The sequence below is a fragment of the Sus scrofa genome, chromosome X (genome assembly GCF_000003025.6).
Source record: "Sus scrofa isolate TJ Tabasco breed Duroc chromosome X, Sscrofa11.1, whole genome shotgun sequence".
NCBI lineage: Eukaryota > Metazoa > Chordata > Mammalia > Artiodactyla > Suidae > Sus > Sus scrofa.
This window is the reverse complement of record NC_010461.5, coordinates 13,612,704-13,636,414: the sequence shown is the minus strand read 5'-3', so window position 1 is coordinate 13,636,414 and position 23,711 is coordinate 13,612,704. Positions and strand designations below refer to the sequence as shown.

The 23,711-nt window shown below is 48.4% G+C and overlaps 1 protein-coding gene across 3 annotated transcripts in view; it reads right to left on the bottom strand.

The window, feature by feature from the left end:
• Positions 1–23,711, bottom strand: part of REPS2 (RALBP1 associated Eps domain containing 2) — a 245,546-nt gene that overhangs the window by 22,493 nt on the left and 199,342 nt on the right. For all 3 annotated transcript variants that reach the window (XM_021080774.1, XM_021080775.1, XM_021080776.1), the window contains exons 15-16: positions 12,172–12,255; positions 10,531–10,676 (exon numbers count right to left, since the gene is read on the bottom strand). In XM_021080774.1, the coding sequence (XP_020936433.1) occupies positions 10,531–10,676; positions 12,172–12,255 (230 nt within the window). The remainder of the gene's footprint in view (positions 1–10,530; positions 10,677–12,171; positions 12,256–23,711) is intronic.

Sequence of the window (23,711 nt, the reverse complement as noted above, 5' to 3'; positions counted from 1 at the left end):
TGATTCATGAGAAGCTCTTAACCAACAAGGGGCTAATATCACAGGGTTCCAAAAATAAAACCGTATCTTCACATAGGCAGGCAGGCAGGCAAGCACACACCAAATGAAACAAATTTGTCGGGGTGAACTGTTTACACCTGAAGTAATTTCCATTTTGTAACTTGGAGCTGTGAATTGGGCCTTTTCGAACATGTTTTGTTCCATTTATCCAAAGACACTTTAATAAGCATGTCTTCCTGACAAATGACACTAACTGGAATGCCCTTTTCATGCAACCATCAGTGGTGTTTAAAAGACCTGCAGGTGGCCCCTGTGGACAAGTCTAAAAGAAGAGTACAAAATTCGACAATCACTTTGCCAGCCTACATACCTCTCTTTTATTTCTTCATCATTAGGCGTGAATGCCTGAGTGTGTGTGTGTGTGAGTGCATGCATGCACGTGCATACACCAACACACTACTGTGGCACTTGAGAAAAACACCGAAAGGTTTTAATACCAGTAATCCCAAATTAACTCAACAGTAAATTCACAGAACAGGTATAACTAAGGTGACCGTATGTTCCACTTGTCCCATCACAGTCTCCGCGTACACTGATTGTCTGGCCCTCATTTTTCTCAGCACCCTCTTTCCCCCTCAAAACTGTCAGTGTGAAAAAAAAAAAAAAAACTGTCAGTGTGGTTGTATAATCTACAATCTTATATCCCACAGCAAGAAATACTGAATGCTCAGAGCAAAAGGGCAATCTAAGTTCCCCTGGAGAAACACACATATCTGTAATCCCTGGGAGATGGGTTCTGGGCCACAGCAGTTGAACTAGAATGCACTGTGATCACTGCAGAGATCTGATGAACGTTCATTGAGAATATACACTCTGCTCAGCTCTAGAAGACACACTCCTTCCCCAACAAGCTTAACAGTTATTTTTTTTTTTAATCCATACATAGGCAGGGAAGAGGCGTCAAAGTTTATTTTTTAAAAGATATGGATTGGATTTTTGCTTTCAGGACAAGATGGAGTAGACACACTTCTCTCTATTCCTCCCACTAAATACAGTTAAAACCCTAGACATAAAATATAGAACAATATAAGATGACCCTGCAACGTGGAATGAAGAAAGCAAACTGGATAGGGAACTCAGTGCCCAGGGAAATAACAGCCATGAATTCCCTGGGTTTTTGTGATGTCATGTATTTCATAAATGCCAATGAGAGCAGACAATAAAAAGCACCCCCAAGCCCCGGCAAAATTCTCCTCTCTCCAGCCAAAGGACTTGAAAAGGACTTGAAAAGGGGCAGCCTAGCAAGACCAAAATTAGAAACAGTATCCTTCATGAATAGAGATGTAAAATCTGTAATAAAATATCAGCAAATAGAATTCAGCAATATAAAAAAGAATAACACATCATGACCAAGAGGAGTTTATTCCAGGGATGCAAGAAGGATTCAATATTCAAAAAGTAATCAATGTAATTCACCATTTTAACAGGGGAAAGAAAAAAATCACATGATCATATCAACTGATGTAGTAAAAGCACCTGAAAAAAACTCAAAACCAATTCATGATAAAAACTCCCATAAAACTATTAATAGAGATGAACTCCTCAACTTGATAAAGAACCTCTACCTAAAAACTATAGCTAACATCATACTTAATGAAAAACTGAATGCTTCCCACCTAAGATTAGGAACAACGCAAGAGTTTCTCCTCTCATCACTATTTTCAACACAGCACTGGAAGTCCTAGCCAGCACAATAATACAAGCAAAGGAAATAAAAGGTACACATATTGAAAAGAACAAGAAAACGGTCCCTATTTGCAGATGACATGACAGTCTATGTAGAAAATTCCAAGGCATCTATTAAAAATACTCCCAGAACCAAAGTGACTTCAGCAAGGAGAGAAGTGAGTTTGAGGACAGAAGTGAGTTTGCACAATAGAAGACTGATGTACAAAAATCAATAGTACTTTGATATACTAACTATGAACGCCTGGAAATCAAAATCAAAAATACAATTTCACATATAAAGACTCAAACTGAAGTTCTAAGATACATCACAACATGGACAGACTTTACATGTGGAAAACTATATAACACTGATGAAAGAAATAAAATAGGATCTAAATAAATGGAGAAATACACCATGTTCATGGACTGGGAAACATAACATAGTAAAGATGTCAACTGTCCTTAGACTGATACCAAAGTTTAACAGATTCCTATCGAAATTCCAGAAAGATTTTTGTCGCTCAAGACAAAATTCTTCTAAAATTGAATGGAAAGTCAAAGGAATTGAAATAGCTAAGACAATTCTGAAAAATAATAATAAGTGGGAAAAACAGAAGACATTATATGGCTAATAGTAACGAGTAATGGAATAATGAAGATATAATCCAGACTGTGTGCTACCAGCAGAGGGAAAAACACACAGATCAATAGAACAGAATAAAGAACCCAGAAAGAGACTCACACTGGTAAAGTCAACTGATTTTTTGGCAGAGGGACAAACGCAAATCAAGGGACAAAGAAGAGCCTTTTCAACAAATAGTGCTGAAGCAATTCAATATCCATAGGCTGAAAAATGAACCTTGACCCAAATCTCATACCTTATATAAAAATTAGCTCAGAGGAGTTCCCGTGGTGGCTCAGCAGAAACAAATCTGATAACCATGAGGACACGGGTTCGATCCCCAGCCTTGTTCAGTGGGTTAAGGATCTGGCACTGCCATGAGCTGTGGTGTAGGTCGCAGATGCAGCTCAGATCTGATGTGGCTGTGACTGTGGTGTAGGCTGGCAGCTGCAGCTCTGATTCAACTCCTAGCCTGGGAACCTCCATATGCTGCAGGTGTGGCCCTAAAAAGACCAAAAAAAAAAAAAATAGCACAGAATGGATCACCAACTTAAATGTAAAGTGTAAAATTGTAAAAATTTTAGAAGAAAATATAAGAAAAAAATCTTCAGGACTTGGAGTCTGGTGAAGAGATTTTAGATGTGACAAGCAAAGAGGAAAAGAAATCAGTAAGTTGGGCTTTATCAAAATTTTTTAACTTTTGCTCTGCAAAGGACTCTGTTAAGAGGATGAAAAGACAAGCCACAGACTGACTGAGAGAAAACATGAGCAAACCAAAGAGAAAACAACGGATTGGTATTTAGAACATAATAACGACCTTTCAAAACTCCACATGAAAAAAGCAATTCAAGGAGTTCCCGTCGTGGCACAGCGGTTAATGAATCCAACTAGGAACCATGAGGTTGCGGGTTCAATCCCTGGCCTTGCGCAGTGGGTGAAGGATCCATCATTGCCATGAGCTGTGGTGTAGGTCACAGACTCGGCTTGGATCCCATGTTGCTGTGGCTGTGGCGGAGGCCGGTGGCTACAGCTCCAATTCGACCCCTAGCCTGGGAACCTCCGTATGCCGTGGGAGCAGCCCTAGGAAAGGAAAAAAGATCAAAAAAAAAAAAAAAAAAAAGGCAATTCAATCAGAAAATGAGCAAAGGAGATGAAGAGACATGTCACCAAAGAGGATATATGATGGTAAATACACACACGAAAAGATGTTCTAGCTAGCAGAGAAATGCAAATGAACGCCACAGTGGGATGGCACTACACACCTATTAGAAGAGCTAAATTTTAAAAACAGGACAATACCAAGTGCTGGTGAGGATGTGGAGAAACCGAATCTCTCATACACTGCTGGCGGGAGGATAAAACGGTAGAGCCATTTTGGAAAACAACTTGGTGGCTTCTTTAAAAACCAGATAGACACTCAGCACACAACCCAACAATCACTCTCCTGGGCATTTATCCCAGGGAAATGAAAACGTGCGTACACACAAGAACCTGTACACAGACGCTCGCGGTAGCTTTACTTGTCACACTCAACAACTAGACACAACCAAAATGTCTCTCAACAGGCGAATGGCTGGACAGACTGTGGTACAGCCCCAGCACAGAATACTGCTTAGATGCACAGCAACTTGGATAGACGTCAAGGGCACTATGCCGAGTGAAGAAAAAAGAAAAACTCAAAAGGTCACAGGCTGTGTAACTCTATGTAAACAAATTCGGAAAATGACAAAGTTAGAGAGATGGGAAGCTCCAGCGGCTACCAGGGTTAAGGAGTAGAGGGGAGGACGGAGTAGGGGTGACTCATAAATCCCGATTACAGTGGTGGTCACAAGTCGGACACAGGTGATAAAATGGCATAGAACAATATATATACGCACTGTCCCAATGTCAATTCCTGGGGTTTATTTCATTTTATTTATTTATTTGGCTTTTAGTCTTTTCAGGGACACACCCACGGCATATGGAGGTTCCCAGGACAGGGTCTAATCGGAGCTATAGCCTCTGGTCTACACCACAGCCACAGCAACGCCAAATCCAAGCCGTGTCTGCAACCTACACCACAGCTCATGGCAACACTGGATCCCTAACCCACTGAGCAAGGCCAGGGATGGAACCCGCAACCTCATGGTTCCTAGTCGGATTTGCTTCCTCTGCGCCAAGATGGGAACTCCCCAAGTTCCTGGTTTTCACATTATACTACAGTTAGGCAGAACAGAATTGGTGAGAGAAACTGGGTACACAAGACAATACACAGGATGACTTTGTACTATCTTTGAATTTCCTGTGAATCTATAATTATTAAAAAATAAAACGCTGTATAAAAATACATGTTGAACAGAACTGGATACCGTACTAATACTAAAACACGCTAGGTGTGCCTCCTTCTCTGGGGACTATCTCCAAAGCATCTCCCCTCCTCTACAGGGATGGGCCCCAGGCAGACAGTCCTACTGGTCTCATGCGATTCTCAGCCGTTTTCACGTGGTAACGGATGCTGGCCCCTGCAAAGCTGACCGGGTTCCCTCTCCCAGGGGTGTGAGTCCTGGTTAAGACTCCGGTTCCGCCTGGGCCCTGCACAGTGGGAATGCAGTATCTGGAGCCAAGAGTGACCGAGAAGGCGCCACAGGCAAAAATGATGGAAAACAGAGACGACTCAGAAGGCGCACTGACAGGTTTACGGTCCTCTGTCCCTCCATCCCTGGCACTGGTTTCCATGAGCCACCCCGGCGCTCTTACAATAATAAAGAACACCGACTTGCTAGCTCAGGCCGCCTTTTCTGTTGGGCAACCGAAGGAGCCGAAAATAACACAGAGACAGGATCCGGCCCCGAATGCCAGTCGAGGGCTCAGCAGAGGCGTCTGGCTGGCCTCACCTCCTACGACGTGCTTCTCGAGCCTGTCTCTGCAGGTTCTCCTGATTTTGTTCCTCGCTGCTCCAGGCTGGGCTCTCAGGGGCCTGGGTTCCGCGGAAGATGAGGGAGCGAGAGGGACACGGATGTTTATTTCAGCTGCTGCTGCTGCTGTGGGCCAGGCGGTCTCTCGGTTCAGAACGGCGCCCCGTGAGGCACGGCCCACCGAAGGGCAGACCACCCTCCAACGCCTCTTTCTGCGCCTTCTGGCTCCCGGCAGCGCATCCTCCTCAGCCGGAGCCTGGAGACGCCGCTTCCGCGTCTCCCAAGCAAGTAGCTGAGGCCATGCGGCAAAGCGGGACCGGAAGGGACCTGACGCGGTGACGTATTACGCACTCGTGAGGCCCGCCCCTGAAAGGAATCTGCTTTCTCTCCCTATGCTTCTGCCCCTTCCTGGAACCCGGAACACGAACATGCCAGAGGCGAGCCATCTTCCAGCACATGGATAAAGGCAACCCTCGCAGGGACGTAAAACGAGGTGACAGAAGGTACTGGGTTCCCGGACAGGGTAGCCCCGGACTCCCGGACCGCTCACCCACTCGGACTTTTCCCCGAGAAAGAAGTCCCTGTCCATGTTGTCTGAGCAAGTGCTACCTGGTTTTTGTTCAAGCAACTGAACTAATATTAGAAGGAATGTACGGAGGCCCCGTCGTGGCTCAATGGTTAACAAAGCCGACTAGCATCCATGAGGACATGGGTTCGATCCCTGGCCTCACTCAGTGGGTTAAGGATCTGGCAGACACGGCTCGATCCCGCGTTGCTGTGGCTGTGCTGTAGGCTGGTGGCAACTGCTCCCATTAGACCCCTGGCCTGGGAACCTCCACATGCCACTCTAAAAAGAGGTCTCTACATGAGAAAAATCTCCTTAGCCTTCACCCTGGGCCCTGATTTCTCCCACAGAATTCTGAGCACAGCTTCCGGGAAGTGAGTCTGTACTGCCTTTTCTCTTCTGGGAATTGGTAGTCTTTCATTAGACATGGCAATCGTCACCTCCACACACACGAGGCAGGAAGGGACAAAGAACCCCAGCCACACGGAAGGTCCTGCAGGCCCACAGACACAGCCACGCTGGCTCTTGGGAATGGACAGCCCAGCCCGGGATCCCCCCCTGGGATTACAGACAAGGGCAAAGGCCACAGAAGCAGGCACAGGTCTAGTCCCAGTATTGGCACACAACAGCCTTTCTTTCCAAACCGTTCAAACAATTCTATTTTCCCAAAGTCCATCCTTAGGAGATATATAAGACGGGGGGGGGGGGGGGGGGGGGGGAAGGTCAATTAAACCAAATCATTTCTAAGAAAAGCCTACCTCTGTCCTTATGGGCAGCTCATTAATGATGACACAATCTGAGAATTGTTTATTACTTACAACCTGGACTCCGACGCTCGCTTGGAGAGAATATTTTATTAGTTCCTTTCACCTACATGGAGTAGACAGTGATGATATCTGAAGCACGATTTCTTTCTTTCTTTTTTTTTTTTTTTTTTTGTCTTTTTAGGGCTGCACCCGAGGCATATGGAGGTTCCGAGGCTAGGGGTCAAATTGGAGCTACAGCCGCCGGCCTACACCACAGCTCACAGCAACGCCGGATCCTTAACCCACTGAGCGAGGCCAGGGAGCGAACCCGCAACCTCATGGTTCCTAGTCGGATTTGTTTGCACTGCATCACAACGGGAGCTTCCAATTTGTTTCTTATAATAGGTCAATTCTAATGTTAATTTCCCTGACGGCTGATGACCATTTTGCAACTGAATTTATGACTCTTTTCTCAATTTTCCCAAAGTTGATGCATAGTAATGACCACTCTAAATGCACTGGAATGTGGTTAACTTACTACCTACAATGGATGTCTAAGGGCCTCAGAGCTTCCTTCTTTCCTCAAACCCTCGTTGAAAAAGGGCTACAGAGACTAACCTAACCATCATATGTCTGGCTGACTTCTCTCCAGGACCAAAAAATTAAGAATACTAAGTGGCTCCTTATCATTCCAAAATAAACTGAATACGTCACAAAAAGTTCCCTGACCCCAAAGCTTAGGTCCCTGCCACTTGGAGCACTATCTGTATTGCTGGTGGGTGCAAGCCTCTCTCAGCCTGACCCCATGTGGTCACCTAACTGGTGAAAGAGTATCACAGTGAGGGACAGTGAGTAAACAGGCAGATATATGTGAAATATATCTACATAAAGTTTCTTTTTTACATATGAACAGTGAGTAAACAGGCAATAAATGCTGCAACTGCAAATCCATATGCAAAAGAATGAAGTTGGACCCCTTCCTCATACTATACACAAAAACGCATTCAAAATAGACCAGGGGCCCAATGTAAGAGCTAAAATTCCAAAGCTTTTCGATGTAAACAGAGAAACAAATCCTCATGAACTTTTTTTTTTGTCTGTTGTCTTTTTTGGGCTACACCTGCGGCATACGGAAGTTCCCAGGCTAAGGGTCCAATCAGAGCTGCAGCCGCTGGCCACAGCCACAGCAATGCAGGATCCAAGCTGCTTCTGCGACCCCCACCACAGCTCACGGCAACGCCAGATCATTAACCCACTGAGCGAGGCCAGGGATGGAACCCGCATCCTCATGAATCCTAGCTGGGTTCGTTAACCGCTGAGCCACCAAGAGAACTCCAAATCTTCATGAACTTGATTTAGGCAATGGTTTCTTAGATATGACACCAAAGCACACATGACAAGAGAAAGAAATGAGATGAACTAGACTTCATCAAAATTAAAAATATTGTGCTGTAAATAGCACACTTTAAAGAGAGTGAAAAGGCAACACACAGAATGGGAAGGAATATTTGCAAATCATATATCTGGAGTTCCCGCTGTGGCACAGCAGAAACGAATCCAACTAGGAACCATGAGGTTTCGGGTTCAATCCCTAGCCTCGCTCGGTGGGTTAAGGATCTGGCGTTGCTGTGGCTCTGGTGTAGGCTGGCAGCTGTAGCTCCGACTGGACCTCTAGGCTGGGAACCTCATATGCTGCTGGTGCGGCCCTAAAAAAACAAAGACCAAAAAAAAATCATATCTGACAAAGGACATATCCAGAGTATATAAAGAATTAAAACTCAAAAATAGAAAGATAAATAATTCAAGAGAAAATGGGCCAAAAAAAAAAATCAGTAGACATTTCTCCAAAGAAGTTATACGCATGGCCATAAGCACATGAAAAGATGCTCAACATCATTATTCATTTAGGAAATAAAAAGCAAAACCACAATGAGCTGCCAGTTCATAACCACTAAGACGGTATAATAAAAAAGTGAAAAATCAAATAACAAGCTTTGATAACGAAGAAGAAAAATCAGAACCCTCACACTTTATTGGCAGGATTGTAAAATTCTATAGCCACTGTGGAAAACAGTTTGGCAGGTCCTCAAACTGTTACACAAAGAGTTACCATGTGACCGAGCAATTTCACTCCTAGATATACACAAATGAAAGACAAATGAAAACATAAATCCACAGAAAAACTTGTACATAAACATTCACAGCATCATTACTATTAGCTGAAAAGTGGAAATGACCCAAATGTCCATCAACTGATGAATGGATAAATAAACTGTGGTTTATCCATATAATGGAACTTTATTCAACAATTTTTAAAAATTAGGTTCTGACACATTATACATGGTGGATGAACCTTAAAAACATGATGCTAAGTGAAAGAAGCCAGTCATAAAAAGACCGCATGTCATATGGTTCCATTTAAATGAAATGGCCAGATGAGTTCCCGTCATGGCTCAGTGGTTCATGAGTCTGGCTAGGAACCATGAGGTTGCGGGTTCGATCCCTGGCCTCGCTCAGTGGGTTAAGGATCTGGCATTGCCGTGAGCTGTGCTGTAGGTCATAGGTGGGACTCGGATCCTGCGTTGCTGTGGCTGTGGTGTAGGCCGGCAGCTGCAGCTCTGATTCGACCCTTAGCCTGGGAACCTCCATATGCCGCAGGTACAGCTCTAAAAAGACAAAAGACCAAAAAAAAAAAAAAGAAAAGAAAGAAACCACTGAATTGTACACTTAAAAGGGTGAACTGTATGCGATGTGAAATATATCTACATAAAGTTTCTTTTTTACATATGAAGAAGGGAAAACGATCTCTGCGTGGACGGCACCAGCTGTCCTGCCATCCACTTTGGAAGATGTGGCGGCCACCACGAGTTACTAGCATTACTGAGAAGTCCAGCTTAGAGTGGAAAGCTGAGAAGAGTAAGAAGAAAGTTTAGCCGTCTGTGTCCCTGCGAGAGATCCATCCATCCCCTGGGCTTGAGGGTGGCCGGAAGACAGTCAAAACTCTCAGTGACCATTACGGACAAAATATATTTCCTTCATGCACTAATTCCACCAGGGAACTGCCCACATGGAGAAAACGGAAGCAAAAGCTGTCACCCGAAGACGAGTGCTGCCCAGACTCAGGATGGGGATTGGCTTCAAAGGCAGGCTGCACCCAGAGAACCTGTTGCTTCTCTTCCCATGATGAGTAGCAGGAGAAGCTCCGCAGCAGCTCCCCGAGATCTGCCAGGCCCCTGGGGGGCCTCATGATGTAGCCCAGGCACCCATGTCGGTGACTGGTAAGGCTCCCTCGAAGCCACAGACGCAGCAGCAGGCTTCTGCCCTCAACACCTCACTCAAGTTCACTACAAGGAAACTGAGACAAGTGATGGCTCTTCTTAAAGCCAAAGGCTTCTGGGGAAGGACGGTTTGTCCAGATGACTGTGTTCTCAGTCCCTGGCCACGTCTTCAGGTGTCCCCACCCTCCATCCCGCTGAGCATACACACAGTTACCTTAGCAGCTCCGCGGGTGACCGTTCTGTGCGGAGATGCTCGACAACAGAACCTCTTTCTGGGGATGAAAAGGAACCACGCACCATGTCTAGGGATGCTCGGTCTGTGGGTCTTAAAGCGGCCGTGTGCCAGCACGACCCAAGGTAAGACTGGCAGAGAGGGACGCTGCCATTTACATTATCATCTTCGTCCCAGGAAAACGTCCGCCGGCACCAGAAGGCAGGGCGGCAAGGAAATCAAACTCACCCCAGCCTGGGACTCGCTCGCCCTCGGGGTCCGTTCACTTAGAAAGCCTCTCCCTACATGCCCAGGAGACGGCGCTCCCATCACAGAGATGCGTAAGGTGAGGCTATAACCGTGACCGTCACGCCTGCCCATGGCTGCAAGTGCAAACGTGAACGTGTGCACACCCGCATCCTTAGCGAGAGACGCCGGCTGAAAACAAAGCTTCCGACCCTGCCCTCATTTATCTCTTCTACTTACTTCTGGACGGCGGGATGGGGTTTCACGCTTGCTACAGAAGCTGGCCCGCCTACAGTGCTCGAAGGCTCTTGATTTTCTGTAGCTTGATTTTCAGGTCGGAATTTCCTACGGATGGGCTTTGATGGGGGCTGAGAATACGGTATGTCCTGGGGATTGAAAAAGAAAACCAAAAGTGAAAAAAATTAAATGCCCCCCATTGTGTCAATGCCCCATGTTCCTCTCGGCCTGTCCCCCAGGTCAGGCACATGTGTGCTCTATTCAAACTCCATACCGGGAGGCACGGGGCTGATCCATGGCTCGGCAATACCCAGAGGGACCCAGGCATCTGATTCCAGGGGCCTTTCTTTTCTTTTTCTGCGTGTGCTTTTGAAGGACACAGGAATCAGAGGCTCTCTCTCACTCCCTTCCTTTCCTTTTTATTTATTTTTTATTTTTATTTTTTTGCTCTTTAGGGCCACACCCGCGGCATATGGAGATTCCCAGGCTAAGGGTCCAATCGGAGCTACAGCTGCCGGCCTACACCACAGCCACAGCAACGCCAGATCCTTAACCCACTGAGCGAGGCCAGGGATCGAACCCGCATCTGCATGGACTAGTTGGATTCATCTCCGCTGCACCACGATGGGAACTCCCCTTCCTTTCCTTTTTGAATGCTGTGCGCTTCTCACACCATGGGGCCCTCTCCTACTGAAGACAAATTCACTCCTGCTTCACTCTGGGGTTGTTTTTTGTTTTTGTTTTGTCTTTTCGCCTTTTCTAGGGCCGCTCCCACGGCATATGGAGGTTCCCAGGTTAGGGGCTGAATCAGAGCTATGGCCGCCGGTCTACACCAGAGCCACAGCAACGCCAGATCCAAGCCGCATCTGCGACCTACACCACAGCTCACGGCAACACCAGATCCTAGACCCACTGAGCGAGGCCAGGGATCGAACCCGCAACCTCATGGTTCCTAGTCGGATTCGTGAACCACTGAGCCACGACGGGAACTCCTCACTCTGGGGTTTTTGAGACGACGTCCTAAGTTGCCGAGTTGGTAGAGGTCTTTGCAGACGCTCCGCATTCTCCAAGCCCCACCTCCCACACGAGGTCAGGCTGCAGAGCCACTGCGTCTTCTGGCAGGAGAGAGCTGGCCTGTGTCCCTGGAAGCCCTGCCTCACAGGTGCCCCAGAGCCCAGGCCGCTCTCCGTGCCGGGAGGAGGGCCTGAGACCACGGCGAAGGATGGAGGAGGGTGCAAGGCTGGAGGGAGAGCACAGTGTGTGCTGCGTCCTGAACAAGTGCCCTGGGACTCGGTGCCATGTGGCCAAGAGGAGACTGTGGCACAAAGAAGGGGAGACAAGCCGGGCCCCCAGAGCGCTCCTCCAGGCTCTGCGAAGGGCATCTGGCTCCCCCGCCGCACCCCTCGGCTGAGCCCCATGCAAGGCTGCCGTGACTAGCTGGGAGGTGGAAGACGGAGATACTGACTGTCAGAGACATCAAGCTGGAGCCCAAGAATCATCAGGACCCGCATCTGCCCCAAGAACGCAGGTTCTAGGAAATCGGGATCCTGAGCATTCATGTCGGGACGCAGCTGCTGACAGTGGCAAGACGCCCGGGAGAGGGGTGGCAAGGCCTTCACAGTGATACCCTCCCGCTGCCCTTACCTTCTTCGTGGGACTACCTTCCGCAGCTTGGGAGGGGGCTCTGCTCAGCTGGGGGTGTAACTCAGCCTCAGATGCTGGTTCCGACTGTAGTGAAAGATCAGAGAAAAGATACAATTGCAAAAACATAACCACTGGGGCAAGGTGATGCTCCAGCTGCGCGGTGGGGGATAAGCGGGAGAGGAGCCTTGAGGGGCTTCACGGGCTCCGCCACCCGGCAGGACAGCTTGGGGCACCACAAGGACACTGAGGCTGATCCCCGCCACAGGAACCAGGGGAGGAAGAGGTGTGAGGGGATACCACTTCGGGATAGCTTGCGTTTGAATCACCTGGGGCACGGCCGCATGGACCTGCTCGCTGTCAGGCATCTGCAGGATGCAAGCGCCCACTCACCTCCCAGGAGGTTCTGACAAATGCATCACGCCCCAAGGTCAGCTTTATGAACAGCGGAGCGAGGACCCAACAAGCCCCTGAATGCAGGGTTGCCAGTGACCTGGGCAGGAGAATGCGACTCGGACCTGAGGCCAGTGCTCGCCTCCCACCTCAAATCTACTGCCTGCCACGCACACGTTCGGTGCCCGGGTCTTTGCACACAGCAGCCCTTAGGGACCACAGGTGTGCACCGACCATCCCAGCGGCCAGGCAGAGAGAAGAGGCGTGACAGCCCAATCACACCGCCTTTCAGTGGCCAGTTTCCCCCTTATCAGCAGGTGGATGGAGAGAAGCATTTGCACGAACGCTCCCTTTTCTGGGGAGATGAGTGGATCTCTGCTTGCTGGAAATACTGAGGGAAATGATAAATTTGACCCCTCTTTTCAACAAAAATGAGGATTCTGAGCCCAGCAAAAGTAGAAGAGTATTTTTGTCACTACCTCCCTTTTCTCTGAAAGGTCTCTAAAAATACAAATGACAATGGGGTGGGGGTTGGGAAGGATGAGGAGCAGTTGTGAGATATGTTAGGAAAAATGTTTTCCACTTAAAAATTTTCCTTCCTGAAATTACATCCAAGGGCCCAGATTTTCTAGCTCTGTGCCCAGTGACAAACGAGTGCTTGGAGGGAAGTCAGGCTGGTCTAACCATCAATCCTTAGGAGGAACTGCGAGACGCCCCCCGCCCCCCGCCCCGCACCCCTCTCTACTGCTCCAGGACTGGTTCCAAATGGGTCCATCTGCTAACATTCGAAGGGGCAACTCTCAGGAGCGGCCTGGGACCCAAGAACCGGGAAGGTCCTGGAAAGGCAGAGCCTCACCCCAGCCAGAATTTATCTCAGGAAAAGCGATGGGGAAAGAAAACTAGCTTTGTGGTTAAAAAAAAAAGTCATGAATAAAAACCTAAAGATGAGATTTAGACATGCAAAAAGTCCCTCTTTCCAATAACTATTTCGCTTCCCTTCATGAAAACAGCATGAGGCTTACATGAGATTTAGCAGCTGGCAAGCAGAACAAACTCAGAGTTCTTCGTTATTTCTTCAGACCTTTATAAGGTAACAATTTGAGGAGAATGATAAGCCATGAAAGCAGGGGGCCTCCGTGGCTCCCTTTCTTCTCTGTGTATTAGAGAAAGGGGGGAATAACCCTGCTATCAACATGGGCATGACGCCCTTGGCCCAAAGTTCTGGCTGTCTGAAGCGAAATCCAACGCCTAAATCTTGTGAAAAAGTAACTATTTGGATTGCAATTAATACTGGAATGTACGTCCTTCCCTTGTGGCTCCGTGTATTAACAGGTGCCTCGCCAGGACGCGGCCAGCCAGGAAAATGTGCTTTTTGCCAAGAGCTCATTGAAACTTGAGTTATGGTTCCTTTTACAAATGCATATATTATATTTTAATCTTCATATGCTCTTAGCCACAAACGAGGAATCTATTTTCATCCTAATTGTGCAATGAAAAACCTGGACAGGTCACATGGCCTTGGAAGGTGCTGCCACTCAGGATACAGAGAACTGGTGCGGGGCTTTGATGGGACAACGTGGGCCCTCTCGGCTGGCTCCTCAGAAGGGACACAGGCCCAGGGGAGGCTAAGCATCTGGATTCTCCACCAGCGGAAGGGATCATTCAGTTATTCAATCACACAGATATTTATTCTATACATTGGATGTGTTACTTTGCAAGAATCTTCATCTTAGGTTCTGTTTCTAGGCAACCAGACCTGAGACACCAGGCAATGCGCTCCCAGAAGAGGGCAATTCAAGCGCTCCCGTTGGTCCCTCTCGTCAATCACTTGCTCTGGGCGAAGCCAGCCACCACGATGGAAGGACGCCCAGGCAGCCCCAACAAGGGGCGCATGGAGCAAGGACGTGAGGCCTCCTGCCAGCAGTCATGAGGGGAGCCGGGGGAGGAATGAAACTTTCAGCCCCCGTCCAGCTTCAGGTGACTGCAGCCCCGACTGGCATCTTGAATGTGGCCTAATGAGCGACTCTGAGCCGGGACCGCCCAGATGAGCTGCTCCTGAATCTCCAACTCACAGAAGACATGTTGACTGTTTTGGGCCTCTTTCGAAAAAGCACTCTGGTGCGTCTGGAAGGTGGGGTCCAGGAGGGCAGAAGCGGGGTGACGGGTGGAGAAGGAGGGGAGCCTGAAGCCGGAGAAGGCAGTGCAGCGGACCCCGCGGGTCTTGGCCATCATCATCCTGGACCAGCTACCGGGCCACTGCAGGGGGCCCGGGCCTGCGGACTCTCCACACAATTCCGCGTGGCCACGGAAAGTCACTCCGAGGAAGCCAAGGAGGTGAGAGGAAATGAGCCTCATCATTGCTCCTCGGGCGGCAGCGGGCAGAAAAGCGCTGGCTTCAGCCGTCAGCTCCCGCCCGGGCGCTTCTCTGCAGGTCCCGCCATAGGTGCTGTGGCAACCTGAGCATCCCCAGCAGCTTCTTCAGCTCTCGGACGAGCTGAACATCCAGAAAGTTGTGGTAAACCTGACCGCTGTGGCCTGCCCTCACCTTTGCTCCTCTAGCACATCTAATTCTTTTTGTAATAGAAAAGAATTACAAAATTCTTTGGTAATTCCGTGGCGACATCGCACTGAACAGGCACGGCTGTGTTCGAACACACTTTATGTACCAAAACGGGTTGGAGGGTGGATTCTGCGTGTGGGTCACAGTTTGCCAACCCCTGGCCTAGAGGGGAAAGAAACCCTTTTAAGCCTAAGCTGAGCAAACCCTGCAGGGTCTCTCGCCCCCTTAGAAATTCAGAGCACAGAGCACTGTGAGGTCGAGGAAGTGCCTGCCTTTCAGCCAGCGCTTCCCCAACTTAGTCGCCCTTGGCACCCAGCACAACTAAGCTTCTATGGGACACACTGTGGGAAACACGGACCTATCGGCTGAGTTTTAAAGGAACAAAGGGAAAACGTTCCATTTGATTTGAATGCCAAACACCATTCAAGCCCAATGTACATCCCTACTGCTCCCGCTCCCGCCCGGCAAGAAGGGCTCCCTCCCTTCCTCCTGCGTGCCCTGCACTGGCAGCTCCAGTTGCTGCTGCCAACTCCTTCCCTGCAGGAATTTATTTACTGGGCTCCTTTAAAACCTCTTAGACCCAAACACAATAAAAACCACTCACTGCAAGAGTTAAAGCAGGTGAATATAACACTGATAAATTATGGACTTGCTTTAAAGGAGCTGAAAAATGACACGTCTCAGGTTCCAGTTCCACCCAGGCAGGCGAGCTTATGAAGGCCCCACGGCTTCCACCTGAGCCCAGGAGCTCACCGCAGCCCCAACCTGGGCCGCTGCAAAAACTGCAGTGGGTCTTTCTCCAGCCTTCAGCTCTTCCCTGGTCCAACCCACCCTGGGTACTGCCCTGCACACCACCGAGGACCTCATCTTATAAAGCACCTGCTCCCCAGAACACCTCTTCTCAAAGGCCCTCCATGGGTCCCTAAGGCCTACGGCACACAACACAACCCCTCTGCTACAGATGTGCCATCATCGGGCTGCAATTTCCCTCTGTATCTTAACTGCCTTGGTTGGCCCAGCTGGAACCTGCTCCAGGCACAGACCTGGATCTTTAAACACACCCAAAGTTTCTTCTCAACTCAATTCTGTTTGTTCTAGACCTTCTGGCCCAGTGGTTCCCCAATAAAGCTGCACAGGAGAATTACCAGGGGAATTCTTATCAACTACAGACATTTCGATATTATCCCAGACTTCTCTAATTAGAATCTCCTAAGGGTGGAGCATTAAAACTTCTATTTTAACAAGCTCCCTGGGTGATTTTTATGTAGCCAGTCCAGATCAACTAGGGACAACTGACGGTCCCAACTCTTTTTTTTTTTTTTTTTTTGTCTTTTTAGGGCCGTACCCACGGCATATGGAGGTTCCCAGGCTAGGGGTCTAATCAGAGCTGTAGCCACTGGCCTACACCACAGCCACAGCAATGCAGGATCCGAGCTGCGTCTGTGGCCTACACCACAGCTCATGGCAACACCAGATCCTTAACCCACAGAGTGAAGCCAGGAATCGAACCCGAAATCTCATAGTTCCTAGATGAATTTGTTAAAACCACTGAGCCACAACAGGAACGCCTTTTTTCTTTTTTTTTTTTTTTTTTTTTTCTTTTTGTCTTTTTGCCTTTTCAAGGGCCGCTCCCGCGGTATATGAAGGTTCCCAGGCTAGGGGTCTAATCAGAGCTGCAGCTGCCAGCCTACGCCACAGCCACAGCCACAGCCACATGAGACCTGAGCAGCGTCGGCAACCTACACCACAGCTCACAGCAACGCTGGATCCTTAACCCACTGAGCAAGGCCAGGGATTGAACCCGCAACCATATGGCTCCTAGTCCGATTCGTTAACCACGAAGCCACGATGGGAACTTTTTTTCCAACTCTTAATTTAAGACATGAGAAGACCAAGTCCCCAGGGTCCTCATCTGCAAAAGCCCACAGCAAAAACTAACCAGGCTTCCTAATTGTTTTCTTGTCCATTTACCACGGAGGGAATAGGGCGTATATACAAAATGGTTTAATAAATACATACATACATATCTATCTGAAGCTGGGCAAAAATCCTTAGCAATAAGTTGTTTGTTTACAAATCAAATGTGCCGCCAAAATCAAATCTCATTTTTAAAAAAGGAGTCTAACTGCAGAACTAATTGCTGTGGTGTAGAAAACTGGTGGCTTTAAAAGTCGTAATATTCATGCTACTGACAGATTAGAAAAAAGAAAACTCAAGCTTCATTTATCTCCTAAGAATCCAGGCAGATCCTGAGACTGGGAACGACAAAGGCCAAGGCTAATGTCCAGCCAGGTGAGCCGACGGCCCTGCTACAGCACCAGGGCTCCCCAGCATCTTCCTGGTGTTCTCGGTGTCATGGGGTGCTTGACTCTAACCTGACTCCCATCTCTGCTGGGCAAGGACACACCAGCAAGCCATGTGGTCCAACCTAAGCACAGAAGATGCAGAGCCAACGGCCAGCAGCACACTAACCACGACACACCCCATCCTTCCACAGTCAGTCTCCGAGAGAGCATCCAAAGGACGGAATTCTCTGCAGGGGCGAGGACCAAAATCCATGACCCAAGTCACTCGTGAGAGACGGAAAGGGAGCTGAGGTACAAGCACCTGGAGGGCAGGGGCGGTGTCTTTTTTCGCCCTCACTTCCCCAGTGCCAAGTCGATGTGTGCAGTGAGCTAGGCATGAACCCAACACCACTTCATGTTCTAACGGACGAGTCAAAAAAACCCTTCCCACAATAAGTGGAGCCACAGAACACAGCAGGTACAGGGCACAGGCTTTGGCATCAAGTTCAGGCTTGGCACCTGCTTGGGGTATAACCTAGGCATGTGCTTAACCTCTCTGAGCCACCATCTCCCCGTCTGCAAAGGGGGATGGTCCTGCTAACTCTCCGCACTGTGAGGAGTAAGGGAAACACCTGTCTAGGATGCTAAGCGCAGTAAATAACCCAGGAGCCCTTCACTGACGGCAGCCATCATCCTAGGCAGGAGTGAAACCCAGCTGCTTTCCCAGGCACTGGATCCACTACTGCAGGGAGGGGCTGACCCAGCTTGAGGGACTCCTCCCCTCTTGCCCAAAGATGAAAACCTCAACGGGGAAAGGGCTGGCTCCAGTTTAGAGTATAAGAAGATCCGAGATCCACAACCCAAATGTGTGACACCAGATATGACTGCCACTAACGCTGGAAGGAGGAAATTTTTACAGATAAAAGCCCTTTCTGATTTCATGGCTGCCTCAGTACAAACATTTCAGGCAGGTTTCATGGGCCCCGACGGCAGGCCAATCCAATGTCAGAGACACCCGGGGGGACACTGACAGAGAAGCTCAGGGACAATTTCGACAGAAGTGGATCATCAGCAACGACAATGGGCAACTAGTCCCTGGATACAGCAATCACACCGCATAACCCCCAGGGGGCGCCTGGAACTCGTGAGATTATGGACAATGTCCATGAAACAGACTTCCTGGTACAACCAAAGGACCATGGGCACTGTACTTTGGTCTAAAAGACCAATATTTGACCATGACTAGGTTTCTGTTCTTCTATGTCCAATTTCTAGTACCAACCAAGTCTGAGCCCCGCCCTCTATTTATCACATACCTAAAGCCGTGTTTCAACACTATCTGCAGAATCGAGAACAGGGACCTCACAGACAGGATGGTTGGTCTACGGCAAGAAGCAGAGTCTTGAGATGCACGTTCCACAGGGGATAAGGCTGAAGAAAGCTGCTGTGTGAATGGCTCTTGCCACACCAAACAGATCTTGACTGAAACAGGAACCCGCGCCATCACAATTCACAGGCACCTGGGCTATGAGGCCTTTCAAAATCCTTTTTGCTGGTCTCTTGCCCCTGACGTGTACAGGCCTGGCGACAAGACCTAAAGTACACAAAAATTTCCAAGCGCCTCCAAGTGCTAGCTTCACCCGATGTTTCACCACACTCAGAACTGTGAACTCCCTTCCCAGTTCCATGGCTCTGTATTCGTGATGGAGTGTTTCGATAACATTTCTTCTAATGACAGATAGCTCATACTTAGACGGATAAATGTCCCTTTTTGGGCTGATGCAGCCCTTCCTGCCCAAGGCAGGTGCATCACAGAAACGGGGTTTTTAAAAAATTCAATTAGAAATAGCTGGCCAGAGAGGGAGCTATAAACATTATGTAAGATTAGGAACCAGGCATAAAATAAATTCAGTATTGATGCGGATACAGAAGTAAAATGGGAACACTGTTGATGGAGCATAAATCAGTACAAATACTTTATGCAAGTGTCTGGGAGCAGCCACCCGAGCTGAATATATGCTCACCGTGTGACCCAGCAACTCGATTCCTAGGGGCAGACCCAAGAGAGACGGAACCACACATCCACGGAAAAACTCGTACATGAATATGCAGCGCAGCATTATAAATAACGGCCAACATCTGACAATTACTCAAATAACCATTACCAGCAGAAAACACTGACACACTTCGCACACACAGCAGAATAGTACGCAGCAATGATCTACAAGTGCGTATGACAATCTGTACGGATCACGGAGTATGTCCACAAAGAGGTCGGGCACTAATCATATTCTGCTTCTTTTTTTTTTTTCAGCTGTACTCATGGTATGTGAAGGCCAGGGATCGAACCCAAGCCACTGCAGTGACAACGCTGTATCCTTGACCCACTGTGCCATCAGGGAAGTCCCTGCACAACTTGCTTCTTGATTTGAGTGCTGATAACACATATATTGAGCCTATGACAATTCAATGAGTTGCACAGTCAATGTGCACTTTTCAACAGGCACATTATACTTGAGTAAAAAGTTAAAAAAAATAAATCTGGGAAAGCCAATTTCCTGTAATGTCCTTAAAGTGCCACCTAGTGGCACATGACATAAATGTAAACAAGAGGGAAGATTTCATTTCTAGTTGGCTTCAAAAACATGGCCCCTTTCCGAAGAGCACATTTGCAGACTGGGCGGAAACAGTGCCCCAGATTTAAAAAATACACAAATAGGGGGTTCCCATTGTGGCGCAGCAGAACTAGTATCCATGAGGATGCGGGTTTGACCCCTGGCCTCGCTCCGTGGGTGAAGGATCCAGTGTTGCCGTGAGCTGGAGTGTAGGTCGCAGACGCGGCTCGGATCTGGCGTGGCTGTGGCTGTGGTGTAGGCTGGCGGCTACAGCTCTGATTCGACCCCTAGCATGGGAACCTCCATATGCCACGGGAGTGGCCCTAAAAAGCAAAAATAAATAAATAAATAAATACAAAAAGACCCACAGGAAAAAAAAAAATCTTTCCCCTGGCACAGAGACTCCTGGCACAAAGGTTCAGTGGCCAAGTAAAGCGCTCTCCCACAGAGAAGCTGGTACCAATGAGCCAGTGATGACGCAGCTCTTCTCCCAGCTGCCCCGCCATCAGCCATGGTGTCAACATCTACAACACAGCAAGAGCTACAAACTGGAGCGTTCGCTTTTTTCAAAGAGATGATTTACCAGCACACCCGTTAAGTGATGCCTGCCGAACATGCTGAGCAGAGCAGGGTACGGAGGGGGGAGATGACAAGAAAGAACTCATCTGTCCTGTTTTCCCAGGCAGGCTTATTCCCCGCTTCCTGACTTTGAAGGCAAGGCCTTCGTCGGTCTCTTCTAATTATGCTTGAGAAACACAGAGTCGGGCAGGACCACCCCAAGCAAGCCTTTGAACCTGCCAGGTGAATAAAGGCTATTTGCTCAAGGCTCTGCCTGGTGAGGTCTGAAAGCAGAGCATCTTGATGAGATAAAGGTCCTGAAGGCAAAGCTGCGAACTATAGACAGAGGCATCACATTTTTTGAGTTAGGAGATGGCGGGTTAAAAGGCGGATTGGGGGGGGGGGCTGCCTTTCTGTTGGTTTTTTTCCTTCTCCTTTCCACTGTTTACAGAAACAGGTGATGATGTGGATTTGGCCTATCGAGAGAGTAGTTCATCGAATCCAGCCATGAAAGGTCACAGCAGCGGGAAAGAACGTGATGCTCGCGTAAGTGGTTTTAAGCGAGCCAGTCCAGCACTTATTCTGGGCTTGCGATCGTGACGTTCCGGCTGTCCTGAGTCTGTCCTTCTGTTTGCCAACTAGACTCCACCTCTCCTCCTCTGGGCCTGTAGTAATAGCTCTAACAACTAACTGTCGGTGACAGCTGACTCTGTGCCAGGCACCCCCCTATGTGCTGTACAGATAGTAACTTGCTTAATCATCAGAACCCTGTGAAAGCAGACGCTGCTACTATTGCCCTCATTCTACAGATAAAGAAACTGAGACAGGACAGGCTAAGTAAACTCCCACAGACACATGGCCAGTAAGAGGTGGAGAGAACACGTGAACCCCAAGCCCATGCTCTGACCTCCTCTGTCAGGCTGCCTCCCTGGGCTCGCCCTCTGGCTGGGCACCCTCCCACTGGTCCCGTTTCTGCACTGGCTTCGCCCTTGACACCGAGGAGCATCTGCCTCTATGGAGTCGGGGAGCTCAGAGAAGGGAAAGAAGGATTCCATGTGTCCTGGAACCTGGAAACCAGCCAAAGCTGACTCCAAGGGGAAAAACTCGGCCAACTTGATGGTTAGAGGAGAGGTGGTGTCCAGCTATCCCCCACAGCCCTTGACCGACACTCATGAGGAAATGGGTTGAAATGAGACACGGGGGGGATGACACAGGTGCATATGTGCACATGGAGACTCGGGTGGAGGGCCTTGGGCGTGAGGGCTTTTCCGTGGTGGACAGAGGACGAAGGAGCTGCAGGGTAAGGAGCACGTCGCAACCTCTGTGCTCTCAGAGTTCTCAGCAAAGCGTACTCCTGTCGCAAGGCCACTCCACTGAGGAGCGGATGAGATAAGGTGATGGCATCTTCCAGCAGAGTGATGCCAGCAAAGCGAGCTTTACACAGTAACACCGCGAGCGAAAGAGAACACGGAGGGGGGACCTGGGACAGAACACAAGCTATCCGTGCTGGGATAAGGGGAATTCATGAAGAGCCTTGAGAACATCAAGTGTCTTCCTGACAACGTGTCAGCACTGCTGTTAAAAAGAGAGAGGTTAAGAAAATAATTCCGAGGCGTGGTTGCACAGCACAGCACAGGAGGAGCCAGTGCCCTGAGCGAGATAGTCAGGGTCCGACTCACAGCGTTAATTTAACCCTTACGTGCTGTGGGGGACTTGGGCAAATCCCTCAACTTCTGTCTGCCTTAGTTTGTGTATCTGAAAAGTGAGGACAGCGACGGAGCCAACTGCACGTGGCTGCTAGGATTAAACGAGTTCATGTTTATAGACCACTGAGTCTCGGGCACGTCAGCGTCATACTTAAGTACTTGATCAATCAATAACATGAGTGATTGCAAAGCCTCGGTGGTGTGAGGTAGTCTTAAAGTCACTTTTAAAATGCATAAATAATCATTATTTCTGGTATAAAACTTCTGCCTATTTTTCCCTTTTAGAAAGCAGGATCGGGATTATACTTGGCTTTTTGCTACACCGAATATGGCCCAGTGACCAAAATGTGAAAGCTCTTTTGGCAAAGACGGATGTAAGTCTGCACTGGGGAAGGCACTTTAAAAATAAACGTTTTAGCTTCATGTTAGGAAACACTTCACAGTTAGAAAATGGGCACAGAGACGGAAAAGTCTTCGTAACTCTCCCTTCGCAGATCGACAGGTAATTTTTGTGATTACAAGGAATGATCTCCCTCCCTGGCTCCCAAGGCTTATCTTCGTTTCTAGGACCTCCCCAGAACCGTTTCCCAGCTCTGCTCTTGCACAAAAGCTGGCTCTGTCACTTGCTACCACTACCTCTGAGGCTTCAAGGAGCTGACGACTGCTTTCTGAACTTCCTGTTCCATAAAATGATATGCAGTGACAGATGAGCGCATGAGCACAAAAGTGTTCAAATTTAAAAGACTCAGACCCACTCGGAAGCAAGATAAAGATCCCTGTGGAGCCAAATCACACAGTGGTGGGCCAAGCCAAGGGTTCAAGTAGGTAGAGACAGCTGAGAGTTCCTCTCCAGCAGAAAAACAGGGATTTACGCCCCACATGAGGCACCAAGCTCAGTCCCTGAAGCCACACGCTAAGGAGAAATGAGAATGAAATTGAAACTCCAATGCCAAGTAAGACTGCTAAGCAAATTTCTGGAAAGCATGTAAGAAAAAGCCCAACACCATAGGAAGAGCCCTCCCAAAATAAGATGAATTTACTCCTGACAAAAATGAAGATCGAACAAATTGAACATAACTTTAAAACAGTCTTGTTTAGAATCCTCAAAATCAAAAGTAGGGACAGCATCCTAAAAAAGAAGAGACAAGTATGAAATGGAAATTGGGAAAACTGAAACAAGAACGGATTGATATAAAAAACAATGGACAATAAAACCTAGAATCATACACACTTATACAAAAAGAGTTATAAATTTGGAAGTTGAAGCAAACTCAGTAACAAACAAACAAAAAAACCCAACTGAGGAAAACAAATCCAACTAGTATCCATGAGGATGAGGGTTCGATCCCTGGCCTTACTCAGTGGGTTAAGGATCCGGTATTGCCATGAGCTGTGGTGTAGGTCGCAGACATGGCTCGGATCCCAT